This window comes from Mesoplodon mirus, assembly GCF_964341445.2.
Source record: "Mesoplodon mirus genome assembly, chromosome: 5".
Lineage (NCBI taxonomy): Eukaryota > Metazoa > Chordata > Mammalia > Artiodactyla > Ziphiidae > Mesoplodon > Mesoplodon mirus.
In genome coordinates, this window is record NC_138980.1 from 32982566 (window position 1) to 33001540 (window position 18975).

Consider the following 18975-nt stretch of genomic DNA (forward strand, 5'->3'; position numbering starts at 1 on the left):
CCCCATCTGGGCCGAGAGATTCCTCGAATTGGCCACTTTCGGCTACTTTTTGACCCTTGACCTCGCCTCAAACGGGGTTTCGGGGGAGAGGCCCTGGTAGGGACCCACCAGGGTCCCCGAGCCGCGTCCCGGCCGCAAGGGCTGCGCTCCAACCCCGCCGGCTCCGAGGACGCCGTTGGCACTCGCGACCTCCGACCCCAGCCCCCAACCCCTCCCAGGTCAGCGTCGTGGCCTCGCCTCCCCGCGCCTGTTTCCCGCCCCCTCCCATTGACGGGCGCCCCCGCGGAGCAATGAGCAAGGAGTATCCAACCCTGGGGCGGGGCCTGGCTCGGGCCAATCCCCGCTCGGTCGCCCGCCTGGGTCCAAACGGCCCAATGGGCGGCGGCGGCGGGGCTCGCTGAGGGGGCGGGGCAGGCCGGCTCGGCCAACGGGCGTGCACGTCGGTTCCGCGAGGGGCGGGCCCGCGGCGGGCGTGCGGCGGCGCGGCGGCCCAGGGCGGGGGAGGAGGTAAACAAGATGGCGGCGGCGTGTCGGGCGCGGAAGGGGGAGGCGGCCCGGGGCCCTCGCGAGTGAGGCGGGGCGCGGCGGCAGCGGCGACGGGCGCCGGCCGGCAGTGCGGCCGCCTTGCATGGGCTGGGTCCCCGCGCCGCCCCGCCTGCTCCACGCGCGCGGCGGCCGCGGCGGGGGACGCGCCGCCCGGGCTCCGGCGGCCTCCGGAACCCCGGCCCGGGGCCTGCGGCCTGCGCCGCCTCGGCCGCCCGGAGCCCCGCGCGCCCCGCGGCCCGCGGCCGACGGCGTTCGGGCGGAGAGCGAGTGCGGGCTGCCGTTTGGGGAGGGGCGCCCGCCGGGCCCGCGCGGCCGCTCGGGGTCCCGGGCCGGTGTGCGGGCGCCCGGGCAGTGGGCGGCTCGGACGGGGCTTGTTCCCTGTGGCCGGCGGGCCCCGGGCAGCCCCGGCGCTGGCGGGAGCCGGCTGGGCCGGACGGAGGTGCCCCGCGCGCTCAGGACACGCACCTGCCGGCGTCTCGTGCTCACCGGACGGCGAGGCCGGCGGGAGACGCCCCCGAGCGGCGCGCCCGGCCCCCGGCTAAGCTCAACTGCCCAGCTCTGGGGGCCCCGGGGCCGGCCTGTGCGGGGCCCCCGGCGCGCGCCATGGGCCGCTGGTAATGGACGGCGCGGAGAAGACTCGATCCTGCCGCGTCCGTGTTCGTTCGAGGGTCTAAAGTCCCTGGAGAATGACCTAGCACTTCCCGGCCCCACCGGCCTCTCGAGGGCCCCCGTGGACGCGCCGGCCCGCCTCGAAGCTGCGAGGCCGGGCGGCCCCCAAACTTGGGACGCTGCGCACGCCCGGTTGCCCGGGCTCTGGACCAGGCGCGCCTCTTGAACTCACGTTCAGTACAATCGTTTCTTTTCCAAGAAGGGTTTTCCTTTTTTTTTTCTTTTTTTTTCCTTTTTTTGAGATTTTGTTGACTTTTATTTTTGGAGAAGGGAATTTTTTTGGGGGGGTGACAAACGGAAGAACCGTCCACCGCGAAGCTCAGAAAGGGGATAAGGGAACGCCGGCGGGAGTCGGAGACCTGGGGTCTAGGATGGAGGTGGCGGACCCGCAGCAGCTGGGCATGTTTACAGAGGGCGAGCTGATGTCGGTGGGGATGGACACGTTCATCCACCGCATCGACTCCACCGAGGTCATCTACCAGCCCCGCCGCAAGCGGGCCAAGCTCATCGGCAAGTACCTGATGGGGGACCTGCTGGGGGAGGGGTCGTACGGCAAGGTGAAGGAGGTGCTGGACTCGGAGACGCTGTGCCGGAGAGCCGTCAAAATTCTCAAGAAGAAGAAGTTGCGGAGGATCCCCAACGGGGAGGCCAACGTAAAGAAGTAAGTGCGGGCTTCCTGGGTGGGGGCGCGGCCCGCTGGGCGGCCCCCTCCTTCCTCTTTTCCTCCCTTTCTTCTCCCTCCATTTCTCGCTTTCTTCCTTCCGTCCTTTCTTTCCTTAAGCACCCGAGCCGACCAGCTGGGGAAGGTCTTGGGCAACTCACTATGGTACTTTGGTGAAGTCAGGCTAGCTTGTTGCGGTTGGGCGTCCTGTGGTCTCGGCCGATGCGGAACCCTCCTCGGAAGGGGGCGCCCCTCACCCCCTCTGCCCTCCCAGCTGTCCGGAGGGCTGAGGTACCCGATGGAAGCGGCCGGCGTTGGTTTGGCTGCGAGCAGTTGGGCTCGGAAAGGGGCCTGCCCGCCGCCGGCAGGTTTCCGCGCAGCGTGTGGCTCTTACTAGGGCCGGGGACACGCGGTTTGTTTATCCTGTTGGAGGGGGACCGTGCGGTTGCCAAAAATAATTGTTTGCACCGGCTTATCAGTCAGCAGGGGGGACTTCGCCCTTTCTCACTTTCCTGGGATGTGACACAGGACACTTTGGCGACTCGCAGGCCCGGTGACTCCTGAGAAGGGGATCGACTTGTGACCCCGCAAACTTTTTACACGGATTTTTTCAGGCGCCCGTCTGCCCCTTGACATCCCAGAGATGGTGGGGTCTGTGTGCAGACCCCCCCACCCCCCCGCCGCCAGGACGGTGGGAGCCCTGCCTCCATCCCTCTTGCTGGTTTCAGGAGGGGCCACCCCTCCTTATCGTTGCTGCCTGGGGGGGCCCTGCCCTGCCCAAGCCGAGGGGTTTATCTCACGGGCCAGGCGGCAGCGGGACTGGCTGGTGACCTTGGCCAGTACTGGGAGTGCTGCTCCCAGATCCACTTTCATTCCCTCCTCCTGGCCCCCCTGCTCTTACGCGGTGTGACAGCGCGCTGCCCAGCTGTTTTCGCCTACTCTGGGATGCCTAGGGTGGTCAAGTCGGGGAGCAGGGTGCTGAGACCTGATTGGCTGTGGTCAGTGCCCCAGCTGTGGACCCACGGCGAAGGTGGGGCCAGGCGCCCCAGGGCCAGTTGTTCAGTTCTCTATGCCCGTCTCTTACCTGCAGGGTAGGGGTGGGGCAGGGGCCACTGGTGTCCTGGGGAGACAGGCCAGGGGACAGCGGGTGCCCTCCTGTGGGCCAAGCGAGGCCACGCCTCTGATCAGATCCCCACTCCCTGCTTCTAAGTCACATTTTCTCATTAAGGCAGAAGCGTGTGGGGGAGACGTGGCCCTCGGGATGCCAATTGGCCGCTGCTCCGGGTTGGGCCCCACTGCACCACCCCCCCCCCCGCACCTCCCTCCCCGCTCTCCAGGGCTGGTCCTCGTCCTCCTGGCTCCTCTTAGGCCTCATCCCTGGATCTGTCCAGGGAACGGGGTGCTGTGCTCTTGCAGCCTGGATGCACCCTCCCTCCGTCTGAGGTCGGCCTGGGTCCGTGGAGGTGTTCTGGTGCTGGTGCTTTATGCTGGGCTGCTTTGGCACCCCAGGCCCCAGCCTCTTGGGAGTAGCACTCCGAGGTAGGAGGGGTTCCTAGAGTCCGTCCCCAAGGGGCCAGGCTGGTTTCCAGCCCCAACTGATCTGTCTGGCTAGAGTCACCCAAGCCCACCTTGCTGGCCATCCCTGGGGCTTCAGGGAGTGCACGCGTCCAGGGGCGTGGACTGGGGGCAGCAGAGCTGAGTGGGTCCCAGCACATCCGCAGACACGATGGAGGTGTCGAGGGCCCACTTCTGCCAAAGCATGATGTACACGTGATAAAGGCCCTCCCCACATGCAAATGCACATGCCCAAGGTCAAGTTAGGGGACGTTTGTTCACCACCCAAAGAGTACCCTTGCGCTCTGCCGCCCCAGTGGAGGGTCACAGCCTGCTGGCTCCCAGTCCTCGTTTCCTGAGCAGTCAGCCGCGGTCCCAGGAGCTGTGGAGACACAGTGTCTGTCGGAAGAACCAGAGGGGAAACTGAGGCCTGGGAGGCAGAGTGGTTGGCGGTCCACAGCCGGCCTGGCAGTCAACACGAGGTGTCACAGCTGCAGGGCCTGGACTGGTTCCTCCAGCTTAGCCCTAGAAGCGCAGGTCTTCACCTCTCTGAGGCCCCTTGGAGCGCAGCGCTGGCCCCATGCGGCCGCCTGCCGTCTGCAGCATGTGGCGTGAGGACCTGCTGGGTATGCGGCTGCGGGTTAAAACCCACCGCGCCTCCTTCCTTGGGCGCAGTGAGGGGGCGCGCCCTGCTCGGAGGCACCCTGTCCCCTTGTTCTGAGTCCTGACAGAGCGCCCCGGGTTGGAGGCCGGAGGAGGTGAGGCCCTGGGCTCAAGCAAGGGCTGGGAGTCCACTCCCCGGCCCAGAGATCCAGGCTTCTGGGTCAGCCTTGCCGCCAGGCGGCTGCAGGGAAAAAAGGCTCCTTTGTCTTGGAGAGACTTAATGAACTCAACTCCAGACTCTTCTCGTGGAGTGAAGCGTCCAGAATTTTCCAGACAAGCCTCAGGAGTCCTCCAGCTCCAGTTGGGATGGGAAGCTTTTCCTTAAAGATGCACTTTGTGTTAAAGGAGGTCCTCCCCTCTTGTGGCTCCTCCCAGGAGGACTGCTGTGGGTCTGTGCTTGTCCCCCTCTTGCTCACAAAGACTAATTTGCTCTTATTGTAGAACACGAAAGTTCTGAAAACCACCAAGAAGTAAGACAAAAATTACTCATCGTTTTAATACTAATGCCTCTGCCACACTCCCTTTGAGCCTTTCTTTAGCATGTTTTCATTACCTATTCAAGCACTTTTTAATGAAAAATTAAACTCCCCTAAGGATCATTTTCAACAGTAAGTCGTACCTGCTTGCTTTCCCGGTTGGCATCAGAAGCCGCGCTGGCGCCTCCCTGGCCGGGGGCAGCCATGGGGTTTCGCGCCCATACGGACGGTGGGCACACACGCCCCTCTGACGCAACCCCCCCGGGGAAGTTGGGTGGCATAGATGGGTCCCGCTCACGGGATTCTCACCTGTCCCAAGATACTTTCATCAGCTGTTTAGAAGCATACAGCGGCCAGGGCAGTCTGTGTGCCCCACGGCCCGTCTGTGTGCGGGCAGGTCGGGGTCTGTACCCAGTGTGTGCGGGGTGCGGGTGCTTGGTGAGCCGTGCGGGGCTGGCGCTGGGTGGCTCAGGGCCCTGCCAGCCTCCTTCTTCATCGGCGTCCCTGCCTGTGTGGCTGGGGCCCAGCAGACCGACACCAATCTCTAGGCTGGGCCTCCCTCGGCCAGGCCAGCGGTGACTGGCAGGTACTTGAACCTGGGGGGGGTGAGTGGTTGAGATTTTAGCACGTGCAGCAGAGCCTGGACTTTGCTGCCCTTTGTTCCCGTCCTGAGTGGCCTCTGCCAGGTCCTGGCATCTGCTGGGGCACCTGCCCCCCACCCCCCATTGGGAAGGATTCTGCCGTGAGGCCAGGCTGGCAGCGATAGGGCACAACTGGTCCACCGAGGCGCCCCGCACTGAACGTCCTCGCGGCCTCCCTGTCTGGTCCTTCCCTGGTCAAGGGGGTGACTGTGAGATGCAGTGGGAGCTTGGGGGCCGTTGGGGTACACCCCAGGCCGGGGCGCAGGGGGCGGGGGGGGACACTGGCTCCTCACTCAGGAGTGTGTTGGGAATCACAGCAAAGCTGCCCTGTATCCCATGTTGACCTCGCACTGCATGGCGATTTGTTCTTTTAACGGCTTTAATGAGACATAATTTACATGACATAAAATTCAACTATTAGCGGGTAACTCAGTGTCATTTAGTATTTTCACAGAGTGTGCAACCATAACCTCTAATTCCAGGACATCCCATCCCCTCAACAGGAACCCCGCCCCCATCAGCAGTCACTCCCCCAGCCCCTGACAACCAGGAACCCACTCCCTGTCTCTATGGATCTGCCTGTTCTGGACGTTTCCCATCAGTGGAATCGCACACCGTGTGTCCTTCTGTCTGGCTTCTCTCACTGAGCATCGTGTTTTCAAGGTCCATCCACGTGGTAGCGAGTGTCAGTGCTTCACCCCTTTTCAGGTGATGTTCCCGGGTGTGGAGGGACGTGGTGTATCCATTCACCCGTCAGTGGACATTCGGGTTGTCCCCACTTGGTGCCCGTTAGGAATTGTGCTCTGGGAAGCTGCATGAGCGAGTGTTTGTGTTGAACTTCACTTTTAGTGAATTTCTCCTCATTTTAGTCTCCCTCCCGGATCCCCGATGGCCTCTTGCCATATGATTAGAAGCATCAGCAGAGAGGCCAAGGGGTGAAGGGGGTCTTCCTCAGCGTCCCTTGTCCAGAGCTGCCATCGTCTCCTCCCCTGCTCTCTGTGGCCCCATCCCTGTCCCCATCCCCGTCTGGAGGGAGTGAGGTGGGTGCACCCCTGGTGGCTCTGGGATGGGCGACCGCGGGGGCAGCTCCTTTCCATTCCTCTGTGAGCTCCAGGGGCTCTTCCGTCTCCCTCGTGGGTAGTCAGCGAGTCCGTCCCCAGCAGTCCGCTCTGCTCGGGCGGCACTGCAGGCAGGTCCCTGTGACACCCGCCCTGAGCAGCTGCAGCTGGGCCGGAAGGCTCGGCTTCCTGTCACTTTACTTCCTGCATCCTGGCTGAGCGCCTGGCTTTTCCTCTTTCTTTAAATACTGTTTTTCTTTTTTTCCGGTCAGTGGTGTGCCTTGTAGGAGACGGAGAACTCAGAGAAGGTGTAGCGGCCCCTCCCTGGCCCGGTCTCTGCAGTGAATGTCTCGGGGGTCCTCCTGCACGCCCCTCTTACCCGCTCGGAGCGCGCATCTCCATGCCGCCTGTGGGCGTGGTTCTCCTCTCTCGGAGGAGCTGGACACTGTAGCCACTTCCCTGGTATCCACAATGGAACTTACATGTTTTTCTCCAGGAGGTTTCCATCACAGTTAACTGACCACATGAGCGCTCGACGCACCCACAGCGCGGGGACCTCCCTTCAGGGCTGGCTCTGTCGGCGTCGGAGTAGGGGGTGAGCTGTTTAATTGTGGAGGGAGGGGTGCTGCCATCCGCCTCCTCCGGCACAGAAGTTTGCCCCAAGGGCAGTGGGCAGATGGGGAGGTGCGGCCCGGAAGATGGTTCCAGGCCCAGGTATCTCACGGCACAGAAGGCAGAGCCGTGGGGCTTGTCCTCGCCTTGGAAGGCCTGGGGTGAGCTCCCCGTGACTCGCCACGGGCCCCCCTCCCGGAGCTGCCATGCATGTTGTTGGCAGCCTGTGTCCGCGTTCAGGCGGGTTCCCACTCTGGGGTCGGCAGACGCTGCTTGAAGCCTGGCTGTAAGCGCTCCAGGTGGTGGCCACGCGTTGGCTCCAGGTACGAAGGGCCTCCTGGTGTCCACACGTGCGGTTTAGTTAGCCCCTGTAGCGCCTCTGGATGGAGACGAGAGGGAGAGTGCCCGGAGCCAGCTTCCCGGGGAGGCTGGCACAGGGTCAGAGTCTGCTCTGGGCCCTCTCTCAGCCCCCCCAGCTTGCAGCTTGTGACAGCTTGCTCCCCATGTGACACCCTTCCCCTCTGGGCCGCAGACCCCATGGCGGCTCTGGCCAGGTAGCTCAGTGGGTACTTGGCTGGCTGGGTGGACGGCAGGTGCCGAACACTGGCCTCTGAGGGGAGCCGGCTCTGCACCTGCCCCTGGAACCCCTGCCCCTGGGACCCCTGCGAGGAGGAGTTCTCTACTCAGTCCTGGCAGGGACCCCAAAGGCCTGGTCACCACTGTCACGACAAAGGCTGCTGTGCCGTGCGGCCCGGGGCGGCCACCAGCCCTCGACTGTCAGATAGATATGGAGGGGACTTGCCTGCGGGGGAGGGTCATTGAGTCACCAGAGCCAAGCTCTGGCCCTGGAGAGCTGGCAGCAAGCAAGGCCGGGAGTCAGAGCTGTGGGGTGATCTGGGCGAGAGCGGGAAGGACGCCTGGGGGCACAGGGCCGCTCCCTGACAAGTGGTGGTGGACCCGGAGCATCAGAGGGGCACCCAAGCCCCCACGAACAGGGCACCCACCTGCCCGGGGCCTGACCCACAGGGGCCTGGTAAGGCCTGTCCGTTGCAGGACTGAATGAGTGAGTGGGATCTGGGGGACCAGCACTGGGGCCCGAGGTGGGAAGGTTTAGGGAGCACCTGCCGGAGGTCAGGAGGGGCTCCCAGGCCAGAAGGGGCGGTACAGGGTCTACTCCCCACACCCCAGGACGTTCCTGATCCTTTATAGCAGGACTCTCACCTGGGCCGTCTTACCCCCAGGGACACCTGGTGATACCTGGGGACATCTGTGGTTGTCACGATGAGGGAGGGGGGCTCCTGGCATCAAAGGGGTGGAGGTCAGGGATCCTGCTCCACACCCCATAGAGCCCAGGACGCCCCGACATCACAGTGCTGAGGTGGAGCTACTGTGTGTCATTTATTTGGGGGAAAATTGAGTGTGATCCCTGCTCACACTGTACACCAGGATAAATCCCAAAAGTCAGGTGGTATAAACCAGGGTGACCCCAACGTCTGTGAGTCTCCTCCCCTCCCTCCCACTCATGTGTGGATTGAAATGGTGTGCAGCATCTCAGACCTCAGAGGTCAGTTGGTTAGGGGTAAGCGCGGAATGATGGGGGGAATGAGGGCAGAGTTACTGCTGTGACCCGCAACCCTCTGGTGAGGGTGGGAGTGGGGTGGGGGGCAGGCAGGCAGTGAGCTCACGGGAAGCAGCTGCAAAGCTGTGTTTCCTCTAACAAGTTGGTGGCCTCCTATGCTATGGGTCTGGGGAGTGGGCGCTACACACAAATGCTGTTTCCGGGGCACCCTCCCTTCAGAGGCTGCGTGAGTGCCGGGCCGGGGAAATCTGCATGGGAGGAGGACCTACGCTGGGGAGGGTGGGTGGTGTCGAAGGCACAGGATCCATCCGAGCTGGTGTGCAAGGGTGGGGTGTGGTCAGGAACAGCTTCCTGGAAGGCGACCTCTTCATGGAATGTGGACAGTGGGAGGCGTGCGACTCGGGTCTCATGACGTTGGGGACCCCTCACCTGCCCGGCTGGTCTTATGTTTCATGCTTGGGCTTCCCAGTGAGGACTTTAAAAAATCTTTATTGACATATTATTCACATACCATGCAATTTGGTGACATTTAGTATCTTCATAGCAACTCTCATCTTTGTCTAGTTCCAGAACATTCTGTTACCCCAAAAGGAAGTCCTGTCCTCATCAGCAGTTACCCCATCCCATCCCCAGTCCCTTACAACCAGGAACCCACTCTCTGTCTGTAGACTGGCCTGTTGTGGACGTCTCCCATCAGTGGAATCACACCCTGTGGGTCCTTCTGTGTCTGGCTTCTCTCACTGAGCATCGTGTTCTCAGGGTCCATCCACGTTGTAGCGAGTGTCGGGGCTTCACCCCTTTGCGTGGCTGAGTGACGTTCCCGTGTGTGGGGGGACACTGGAGTTGTATCCGCCCTTGGGCTCCCGTGGACGGTGCCGCCATGAGCACCTGTGACCAGGTCACCGTGCTCTCGGTCCTCCTGGGCACGTGCCCTGATTGGAGGTGCTGGGTCAGTTGGTGACTGTTCAACCTTCTGCAGAGCTGCCCCCCCCCGCCCCCAGCTCCTGCAGGGAGTCCTGGTGGAGCTGCCCTGACGGCAGCGGGGAGCCTGGGCTTCAGTCCCAGAGGGAGGAGGGGGTGGGGGGATGCGGGGACCTGGCTGGAGCCCCAACTCCCGCATGCTCTCCTGTCCCCGCGCGGCCTTCGTTGTGGTCTCTGTGCATCTTCAGTTAAAATGCGGGGACGGGGCCTAGTCGTGTTGCTGGGCTCGGGGACATGCCCAGGACTAGCTGCCCCTGTGCGGAGCTGCTCACTCCGGTGCTGCCCTCTGCACGGTTCCTGGGGGCCGGCGGCACTGCCGGGCTGCGGGGCTTGGCTGACGCCTCCGTCTTCTGTCTTCAGGGAAATCCAGCTGCTGAGGAGGTTACGGCACAAAAACGTCATCCAGCTGGTGGACGTGCTGTACAATGAGGAGAAGCAGAAGATATATCCTTCTGGGGCTCGGGGTGCCCCGTGTTCCCTGACGCCGCCCTTGGGGCCGGGGCCCCTCTCCAGCGAGTGCCCACGGGGGGCGCTGCAGGATGCGGGCTGGTTCTCCACTTAGACCTCCTGTTCTCTTGTGGGGCTGGGGCCCTGCTGTCAGCCTGGTCCCTGGAGCGGGGTGCTTTCCTGGCTTGTGTTTGGGAGGCTGTGGCCCTGGCCTGTGGCGGATGCATGGGGGATGGGATGGGGAGTGTGTCACTGCGGCAACGGTGTACTGGGAGTGTCCTCGGCCTTCGCCCTTTACTCCTGGGCTGCAGCTCCGAGAAGCAGGGTATAGGGGCCCGGGGGCCTGCTGAGGGGCCTGTGTTGCAGAGGGGCCTGTCACTGACTCGCTGGATGCAGGGTGATGGGGGTCCTCTCCATCCTAGTCGCAGGGCTGCCCCTCCACGGTGTAGATGTGGCTGGGGGGCTTCAGCCTGGCCCCGGGCTCCCCATCCCTGCTCTGCAGCCTCACCCCTGTGCTGCCCTTGTCTCTCCCTGGCCTCCCACCCCTGCTCAGGCCTTCTCTCCGCAGGGCCTACACGCCCCTCCCTCGCTCCTTTGGGGGCCAGGGCTGGGGCTTGAGCTTCTCCTTGGGCTGTGGAATGACCGGGGGGCTTCCTGCAGCACCTGTGATCCCTTGGGGTCTCCAGCTCACTGCACTAGTGCAGCCTTCACCCCCTAGCATCTGTCTGTCCCCTGGGGATGGCCCGTCTGGAGCGGGGTCTCGGCTGAGCGTGCTTTCCTTAGCACTGCCGCTGCTGCACGTATATGGTGATGGAGTACTGCGTGTGCGGCATGCAGGAGATGCTGGACAGCGTGCCCGAGAAGCGCTTCCCCGTGTGCCAGGCCCACGGGTGAGCGTGCAGGCCCCACTGCTGCCCCCTCCGCCCCCGCCCGGTCACTCACGGGTCCAAGCGCTCGAACAACTTAATTCTGATCATCAGTGAAATGAAAGCTCGAGTATGTTTCAGAACTCAGGGCTTTGGGGCTCAGTTTGCAGTCCCGCAGCCCACCTGCTGTGGACGCCCTGGCAGCCCCACAAGCTCCTCTCTGTGCACCTCCCTGCCCCACTATGGCCGCCACCGAGGCTTTGGGGCCTCCTGTGCTTGGGAAGCTCCTGACAGTGGCCTGTACTGCCCCAGCTGGCTAGTTCTCCTGGGCAGTCAACCCCTAACACCCAGTTGCTGTAGGACCAGCTGGCCTGTGGCGTGAGGGGTCAGTGGGTTGACCTGGGTCCCTGGCCCCAGGGGGAATGGGGGGGGCAGCAGGGCCCCTGGGCTGCCTGGGCTGGGGGGGCAGCTGGGGCAGGTGCCCATGGTGGGAGCTACTGCAGCGGGGTCCCAGGAGTGGCTCGGCCCGGCCACTGGCCCTCTGGTTCCCTGATGGGCCGCCCAGCGCCGACGGCCCCTGAACCTTGGCCTCCCATCCTTGGTCCCACTGGGTCACTGCAGGCAGCCGTTCCAGGCAGCTGAGGTTCCCGACAGGTGGGGCTGCGCCTCACAGAGGCTGTGCCCTGCAGGTACTTCTGCCAGCTGGTGGACGGCTTGGAGTACCTGCACAGCCAGGGCATCGTGCACAAGGACATCAAGCCCGGCAACCTGCTGCTCACCACGGGTGGCACGCTCAAGATCTCTGACCTGGGCGTGGCCGAGGTAGGTGACCCCCCCCAAGCCGGACCCAGGGTGGGGACACGGGGTGGGGTCCAGGCCCCCCCGAGGGCTGCTCCCTGAGGGCTGTCTGGTGCTGCTACAGGCCCTGCACCCGTTTGCCGAGGACGACACGTGCCGGACGAGCCAGGGTTCCCCTGCGTTCCAGCCGCCCGAGATCGCCAATGGCCTGGACACCTTCTCTGGCTTCAAGGTGGACATCTGGTCAGCTGGGGTCACGCTGTAAGTGCCCCTGGGCCTGGGTCCCTCCACCCCAGGGGTCCTCCCTCACCCCCGCACCCCAGGTACCCCCTCTGGGCTTCAGGCTTCCATGACCTGCCCCTCCTGGCAGGTCCCCCAGCTGCTGCCGCCCCCCAGAGTCTGTGGAGGCCACGGAGCTGGGGTCAGGAGTCCCCATGGGTGGGGGGACAGGCACTGGGACCGGCCATCCTCCTGGCCCCCGCCCACCTCGGGCTTGTGCTGGTCTCCACCTGCGCTGCTTCCCACACCAGCCACAGTCGCTGTTGGGCGGGTGTTTCTGTCCTGACCCCTGGGGCTGAGAATTCTCAGACACCACAAGTTGCCGGCGATGCTTGGCCCACCGCTGCGTACCCCCCACCCAGACGCCGCCACGTGGTCGCCTGTTCCTCCGTGAGCTCAGGTGGCACTGAGTGGGCCTGGGTTCTCTGGAAGCCTCTCCTGCCCGAGGCGAGTTCACGCTGCAGCCCCCTGTGCGCACAGCCGCCGTCGTGGGTGTCCCGTTTCATGTTACTGAGAGCTGACTCGTGTACCCTTGACCCACCGTGTCAGAGCGTACCATCCGGTGGCTTTCCATATCTTCCTAGTGAGCCGCCACCACCATGTGTTCCAGAACATTCTCCTCACCAAGTCCAAGTCCCCACAGGTGGGGGTGGTTAAGGCTCGGGACCAGGCTGGCCTCAGGCTGGGGCGCGAGGCAGGCCCTCCTGACTGGTCTGTCCTTCCCGGGGCCGCAGCTACAACATCACGACAGGCCTGTACCCTTTCGAGGGGGACAACATCTACAAGCTGTTTGAGAACATCGGGAAGGGGGACTACACCATCCCGGGGGATTGCGGCCCCCCACTCTCAGACCTGCTCAAAGGTGAGGCCCTCGAGGCAGGAGGCTGGGCTGCGGGGGTGGGCAGGCTGGCGGCGGGTACTGGGGCCCCCGTGGGTTTCCCGTGGGCCGGCCCTTCTCTGTGCAATTCCCCGACGCGGGGTGGGGCGGGGCAGGGTGGTGCAGAGCCTAGTTGGGTGTGGAGAGCAGTGGGTGCAGGGGCGCCTGCGCGGGGCCGCTGGCTCCTCTGGGCTCCACTGCCTGCCCTGGGCCTTCGTTCCACCCTGTTCTGATCCCCCATCCCTACAGTGAAGTAGCAGCGGGGACCCCAGTCCGCCTGCTGCATGGGGGTCTCCTGTGGGGGCCTCTTCCTGCTGCAGTTCCCGGGCTGTACAGCAGGTGGCGCTGTCTGTGCATGGCAGGGGCCTGTCTAGGTGTGGATGGGCGGGAGCCACACCAGCATTCTGGGGCTTGCTCAAAGTTAGTTTTGATGACGCAGCACATGCAGGGTATCGCCCTGTGCGACCGGCACCGTCCTGGGTTCCCTGCCCACAGTCCCCGGGCTCTGTGTAACTGACCTGCCCCTCGGCTTGTGCTGGACGCTGGGTCAGTGCCCTGCCTTCGTGTGATGCACAGCCAAGAGGATCTTCACAGTCCTGTGTGGCCCCTGAGCTTTCTGCTGACTGAGTCTCGCCGGTTCTTTGGCTTGTTAGTGAAGGTGAAATGAAGCTCAGCAGCCGCGTTCCCAGTGCTCTGCGGGCCGCCCCCCGCACCCCCCCCCCGCAGTCCAGGCCTGCATTGCCAACTGCCCCAGGACCCTCAGAGGGCTGGGCATACCGCCCGCCTGGGGTCTTGGAACATGGGAGGAGCCAGCAAGCGGGAGGCGGTGGCCTGGCTGGCTTAGTCCCGGCCTTCCCCACCTGAGCGCTCCTTAGCAGCTCATGGGCCCTGTCCTTGGGGGTGCCTGGAACGTGCCGCCTGGCCTCCCCCAGCTCCACTGAGGGCCGAGGGCCGTTGCAGGCAGTGAGCTGGTGTTTCAGACTCTCCTTCCCTCGCCAGGAGCTGGTGGGTCAGAGTTACCTCTGTACGGAGCTTTCTTTGCTCCAGTGACACAGATGATGATCTGTTGCCACCCTCACTCTCATAAACGCTCAAAACAGTCCCAAGAGGGGCCGACGAGATGGCAGAGGGCACCCGTGTCACTGTCCCCAGATCCAGGCAGGGTGTCCCATCCTTGCTTCCTCCACCCAGGCCTGCCTTGGGGCCTTTGCACTGCACTCTGCATGCAGGCTCCTCCCGGCTGGGCTGTTTGGCCGCCTCCCCTGTGAGTCTCCGGAACACCGCCCTGGCCCTGCCCTCCTGCAGCGAGGCCGTGACCGTGACCTTTCCTCCTCTCCCACACCACCCAGACACTCAGCTCCCTGAGCCCCAGCTTCTGAAATGGCCTCTCATTTCCTGAGAACAAAGGCACCTCCAAGAGGTGGTGTGCAGAGCCCTGCCGCCCCCATCCCCCTCTCTGCATCACGCTCAGTCCTCCCATGGGGAAGGGGGTGGGCACTTGAGCATGGTGGGGGCTGGGGACCTGGGGACCTCGGGCCCTGGGCCCCCTGCAGCCCTGGGGGGGGGGTGCCGCCCTTTGCTGCCTCAGGCCAGCCCAGCACAGCCTGCAGGTCAGCCTTGCCCCTTCTGAGTGTTCGGGTGCTGGGCAAAAGGCCCTCACACCAGTGTCTACGTACGGTGTGTCACCCTCGAGGCCTCTGGTTCTCCTGCCGCTGCCTCGGGGGGCTTTGGTGTCCTGGCTAGAATGGCCAGTCACAGGCTTTGCTTGCCAGAGCCGGGCGGGCACCAGCAGGGGCAAGCCATGTGCTTTGTTGTCTTGGGGCGTGTGGACAGGTTCAGGGTCACTGGGGTGGGCTGTCCGTCCTGCGTCCCAGCCTTCTGTGGTCTTGGTTCTCCCGCCCTCGCTTTGCAGTGTCTGCCAGGCAGCCCCTCGTGTCAAGACAGGGAGACAGCCCCGGCTGCATCCGCCTCCGTTCAGCTACAGGCTTAGCATCTTTGCCCCCGTGCTGGGCGCCCAGCTGTAGAGGCCAGGCCTGCAGGGGAGGGGGCTCCGCTCACTCACGCCACCCCCTCCCCTGTACGGGCACCCACGGGCGTCCCCACCTCTCCCAGGCAGGGGAGGGCCCTCTGCCCGTGCTGGCCCCTGCACCCACCGCTGGTCTCCTTGGCAGGGATGCTGGAATACGAGCCGGCCAAGCGGTTTTCCATACAGCAGATCCGGCAGCACAGGTGAGTCCCCGCAGGGCTCCCCCACTTGGGGCCCCATGTGGTGAGAGCGAGTGGGGGAAGGGGAGGGGGAGGTCAGGGCCGTGGGGGTCTTGCTGGCTCAGTCTCTCCCGTTGGGCCCCTTCTCCCTCCCCACCCCGCGTGCTTCTCAGCGGGAATTGGGGGTGGGTCCACGTGGGGAGCCAGGCAAGCCCCCGGCTGCCCTGACCCGCCAGCTTCCGCAGCTGGTTCCGGAAGAAGCACCCGCCGGCCGAGGAGCCGGTGCCCATCCCGCCGAGCGCGGACTGCAAGGACCGGTGGCGCGGCATGACGGTGGTGCCCTACCTGGAGGACCTGCACGGCTGCGCCGACGCCGCAGATGACGAGCTCTTCGACATTGAGGACGACATCATCTACACTCAGGACTTCACGGTGCCCGGTGAGTCCCCGGGGGTTGCGGGAGAAGTGGGGAGGCCCCGCCCCCGGCCCGAGGGTCCGGTGGCCCTCCCCGCAGTGGCCACCCTGCTGACAAGTGGCCTTCTTCCTCAGGTGGCGAGGAGGCGTCTGAGGCAGGGCTTAGAGAGAGAGACCCGCAGGAGAGCCAGTGCTCAGACCTTTCTGGAGAGGAAGCTGAGGCCAGGGCCGTCGAGGAGCTCTGGGCAGAGCCCGGGCCCTAGTGTAGCTCTGCCCCACCCGCCGCCCCTTGGTGCTGTGCTGTCCCGGGGCTGGTTCCGCAGGCTCCTGCATAAAGGTCTGCCACGCTGAGTGTGTGCGGGTCATGCTTGTTTTTTTCTGGCTCGCCGGCCAGGCTTAGGTGTTTACTGTAGAAAGAGCCCGTGTGCAGGGTGGCCAGCGGGGCCTCCAGGGAGCAGCCCCAGGGTGGGTCCGCGTGTCCCACTCTTCTGGGGGCACACTCAGGCCTCTGGTGCAGCTGGCTGCAGCTGTTTCCCCTGGGGTCCTGGGGTCAGGTGAGATGCCCCCGCCCTGGGAACCCTGGCCACGGTCCAGTCCTGAGTCAGGCCTCCTGGAGCCTCCGTCCCTTCCACAGGATAGAAGCAAGGTGTCCTGCCTCTCAGAGGCACTGGGGCCCCAGGACAGGTGCCTGGGCATGAGCCTTGCTGGTCGGCCGGCTGTAGAGGCACTGACCACACACCGTCTCTTCAGGCCTGTTCCAGAGGCTTGGGGCTGCTTTGCCTGGGTGGGGGAGGGCTTGTTCAAGAGCAGCTCTCTGGGCCCGAGCCAGATCCCTGGCCTGGGAACGTCCGCCACACGAGACGTGGGGATGGACGATCCTGTGCTGAGGTCGGGCAGCCGCTTCTTGCTGACCTGCCCGTGGGCCGGCAGTGGGCCGTGTTGGGGCTCCTCCCGTTCTGGTCCTGTCGTGTGGACACGGTCAGAGGCTCTCAGCTTCTCCCCTGGGTCCCTGGTCTGTCCCTGGTCCTGCCGTCCACCCCGAGGGCTGGTGCTGGGCCTTGGGCCAGGTGTTGGTTGGTCGGGGCCAGTGGCTCCAGTGCCTTGAGGGCATGTGGGGCAGATCCCGTGCCCTCCAGCCGCTCTCTGACCATGGTCACTGTGCCGGAGGCTGGGCCCCAGGTGACCTGTGCAGAGTTTCGGTGCTTGGCGCCCCTGCAGCCCCCCTCCCCCATCAGAGCAGGCAGCCGACACTGCCCCCACCCCCACACTCTGGGTCCTGACCTGAGACGCTTCCCGGTCACGGGCCGGTGCCTCCCGGCTAGGTCCGGAGGCTGAGGCAGGCACGGGACGCCATTGGCGGAGACGGGGCTCCGTGTGCGGAGATGGGCTTGAGGCAGCTGAGGGCCGTTTCCTGATGACATCCATGGGAGGGGGGTGCACCGTGGGCAGCACAGGCTCCCTGCACCCTTCCCTCTCCCCATGTCTCAGTGGGCACACAGCAGGGTGGGCGGCCCCGGGACCCGGTAAGGGCTGGCAGCCCACACGGTCGGGGCCAGGGCATGGCAGGCACCTGTGACGGCCTCTCCCTTTGTGCCCGGCGTGGAGAGCCGGGGCGGGCTCTTGTGGGAGAGATGCCGAGTCCAGACACCCGGCCCGAGCCCAGCCCCTCCGAGTCCCACGGGGCCCAGCGAGGTCTGGCCATCGCACAGGTGAGAGAGCCGAGGCTCGGGCCCCAGGTCCCTGGTGTCCACCGTGTTCCCACCCACCTGAGTGCAGGGCTCCACTCACACCTGAACAGGCAAGTGAGCGCAGGCTGGGCCCCACCGTGGCTGGCTCGAAGGCCAGCCCCGCTGCTCCCTGGATGAGGGCCCCATTGGCAGGACCAGGTGGGACAGGTGGTGGAGGTGCCCTGGGCCCAGGCAGGTGGGGCACTGGGGGCGTGTTGGTCGGGGACCCCCAGTCAGCACACGTTTGCCTTCTCCCTCCTAGGACAGGTCCCGGAGGAGGAGGCTGGGCGGAGCGCACAGAGCCGGGGCCCGCCCAAAGCTGTGTGTGTGAATGGCACCGAGTCAGCCAGGTCGAGGGCGGAGCGCCGAGCCAGCGCCGCCTCCAACCCCGCCCGCAAGGCCTGCTCCGCCAGCAGCAAGATCCGCCGGCTGTCAGCCTGCAAGCAGCAGTGAGAGTGGCCGCCTGCAGGTGGGACGTGGCCGGGACCGGAGGAATGGGTTGGGGGCGCGCTGTGGGCACTGCCCTGCTTGGCTGGTGTCACCGTCACGGCCTGTGCCTGTCACCCCCAGGGTCTGGGTTGGAGGTTCAGGAGGTCACTTTCATCAGGGCGTTGGCCACGCACTGGGGTCGGGGGGCGGCGTGTGCAGGAGCAGGGCCCCTAAGCCGGCAGCCTGTCTTGCAGACCTGCGGGGCTCACCCCAACCCCGCCAGGCTGCTGCTGTGACGGGGCAATGCTGGCGTCAGAGGCTGGGGGGTGGGGGGGTGGGAGGGTGAGCAGGCCAGGAGGGGCTGGGCTCTGACTGAGGCCGTCATCTCCTCTCCCTGCTTCCTCCTCCCAGCCCTGACTGCCCAGTCCACAAAGGGCGATTGGGCCCCAGAGGCACTGGAGACCCCATCGCCTGCTCAGGATGTGAGCAGTGGGGTAGGGGCCTGAGGCTACAGCCCCTGTCCAGCCATGTCCTCTCTCCCAGGGAGCTGCCCCTGAAACGCCCCCCAAGGAATTTGTCTGCCAGCATCAGAACCAGCCAGGTGGGGTAGGAACTCTTTGGAGGGAGGCCCGGTTCCGTGGCAGAAGGGCCGTGCGTAATCCCGCCAGGTGGCCAGCGATGCCCGGGGTGGCCCCTTGAGGCAGCGCAGCCCTCCCTGGCCTCCTGAGGCGTCTGACAGCACTGAGGCATGACCAGGCCTCAGTTTCCCCACCCTCTGGGCGGCCCCAGGGGGGGGCCTGCTTCCTGGGATGCAGGGCCTTGCGTTGACCCAAAAGTGACCCACCTTCTCTTCTGGTCTCAGCCTGTCTCCAGGAGCCCCGGCCAGGTCCTGCTCAGTCTTCCCGCAGACTGCTGGCCTGCCGCCCACTGCCCAGGAAGGCCGCCGCTGCACCCTTCGTGCTGACCACCCCTCCGGAAGCCAGAGGGTCCTGGAGGGCTGTGGTTGGGGGACAGCAGGGACTGGGGTCCGCCCTCCCCTGGTGGCCGGTGGACATGACCTCCTGCTGACTGCAATCCTGTGCTGAGCCCCTTCCCCCGGCCGGGGGAGGAGGGAGTGGGCCCAGCGCGGCCCCATGCCAGCCCTCGCCATGCACTTTACGTTGAGACTACTGGTTCTCGCCCGCCCTGACCCCTCTTTTTACTCTGCCGCTCGTTAGCGCCTCCCACACCTGGTGATGTGTTCCCACCAACCACAGCCGCAGCGGGACGGGCAGGACAAGCAGGCCTGTCGACCGAGATGCATGCCCAGTGCCCAGGGGAGCCCGGCGGCTGCCTTGTTTTCATTGTTTGGTTGGTTCTTTTTTCTTCTCCTTTTTTAAGAAAAAATAAAACAGGTGGATTTGAGCTGTGGTTGTGAGGGATGTTTGGGAACTGTGGGTAGCAGGACGTGCTGTCAGGTGGGGGGGTTCTGAGTCTGAGTCTGAGCCTGGGGC

The 18975-nt window shown here is 64.9% G+C and overlaps 1 protein-coding gene across 6 annotated transcripts; it reads left to right on the plus strand.

Annotated features, from left to right (window-relative positions):
- Positions 1 to 898: 898 nt before the first annotated feature.
- On the plus strand, positions 899 to 18886 carry STK11 (serine/threonine kinase 11). Of its 6 annotated transcripts, XM_082620746.1 has the most exons (11): positions 899 to 1876; positions 9801 to 9884; positions 10688 to 10777; positions 11443 to 11575; positions 11676 to 11812; positions 12565 to 12692; positions 14879 to 14936; positions 15158 to 15351; positions 17321 to 17522; positions 18026 to 18083; positions 18345 to 18886. In XM_082620746.1, the coding sequence occupies exons 1-11, from the start codon at positions 1587 to 1589 to the stop codon at positions 18444 to 18446; spliced, it is 1476 nt and encodes a 491-aa protein (XP_082476872.1). In that variant the 5' UTR covers positions 899 to 1586; the 3' UTR covers positions 18447 to 18886. The 6 variants fall into 6 exon arrangements, with proteins under 6 accessions (XP_082476872.1, XP_082476871.1, XP_082476873.1 ...); XM_082620745.1 differs by lacking the exon at positions 18026 to 18083; XM_082620747.1 differs by lacking the exon at positions 18026 to 18083 and having other exon boundaries at positions 17316 to 17522; positions 18345 to 18482.
- Positions 18887 to 18975: the final 89 nt, after the last annotated feature.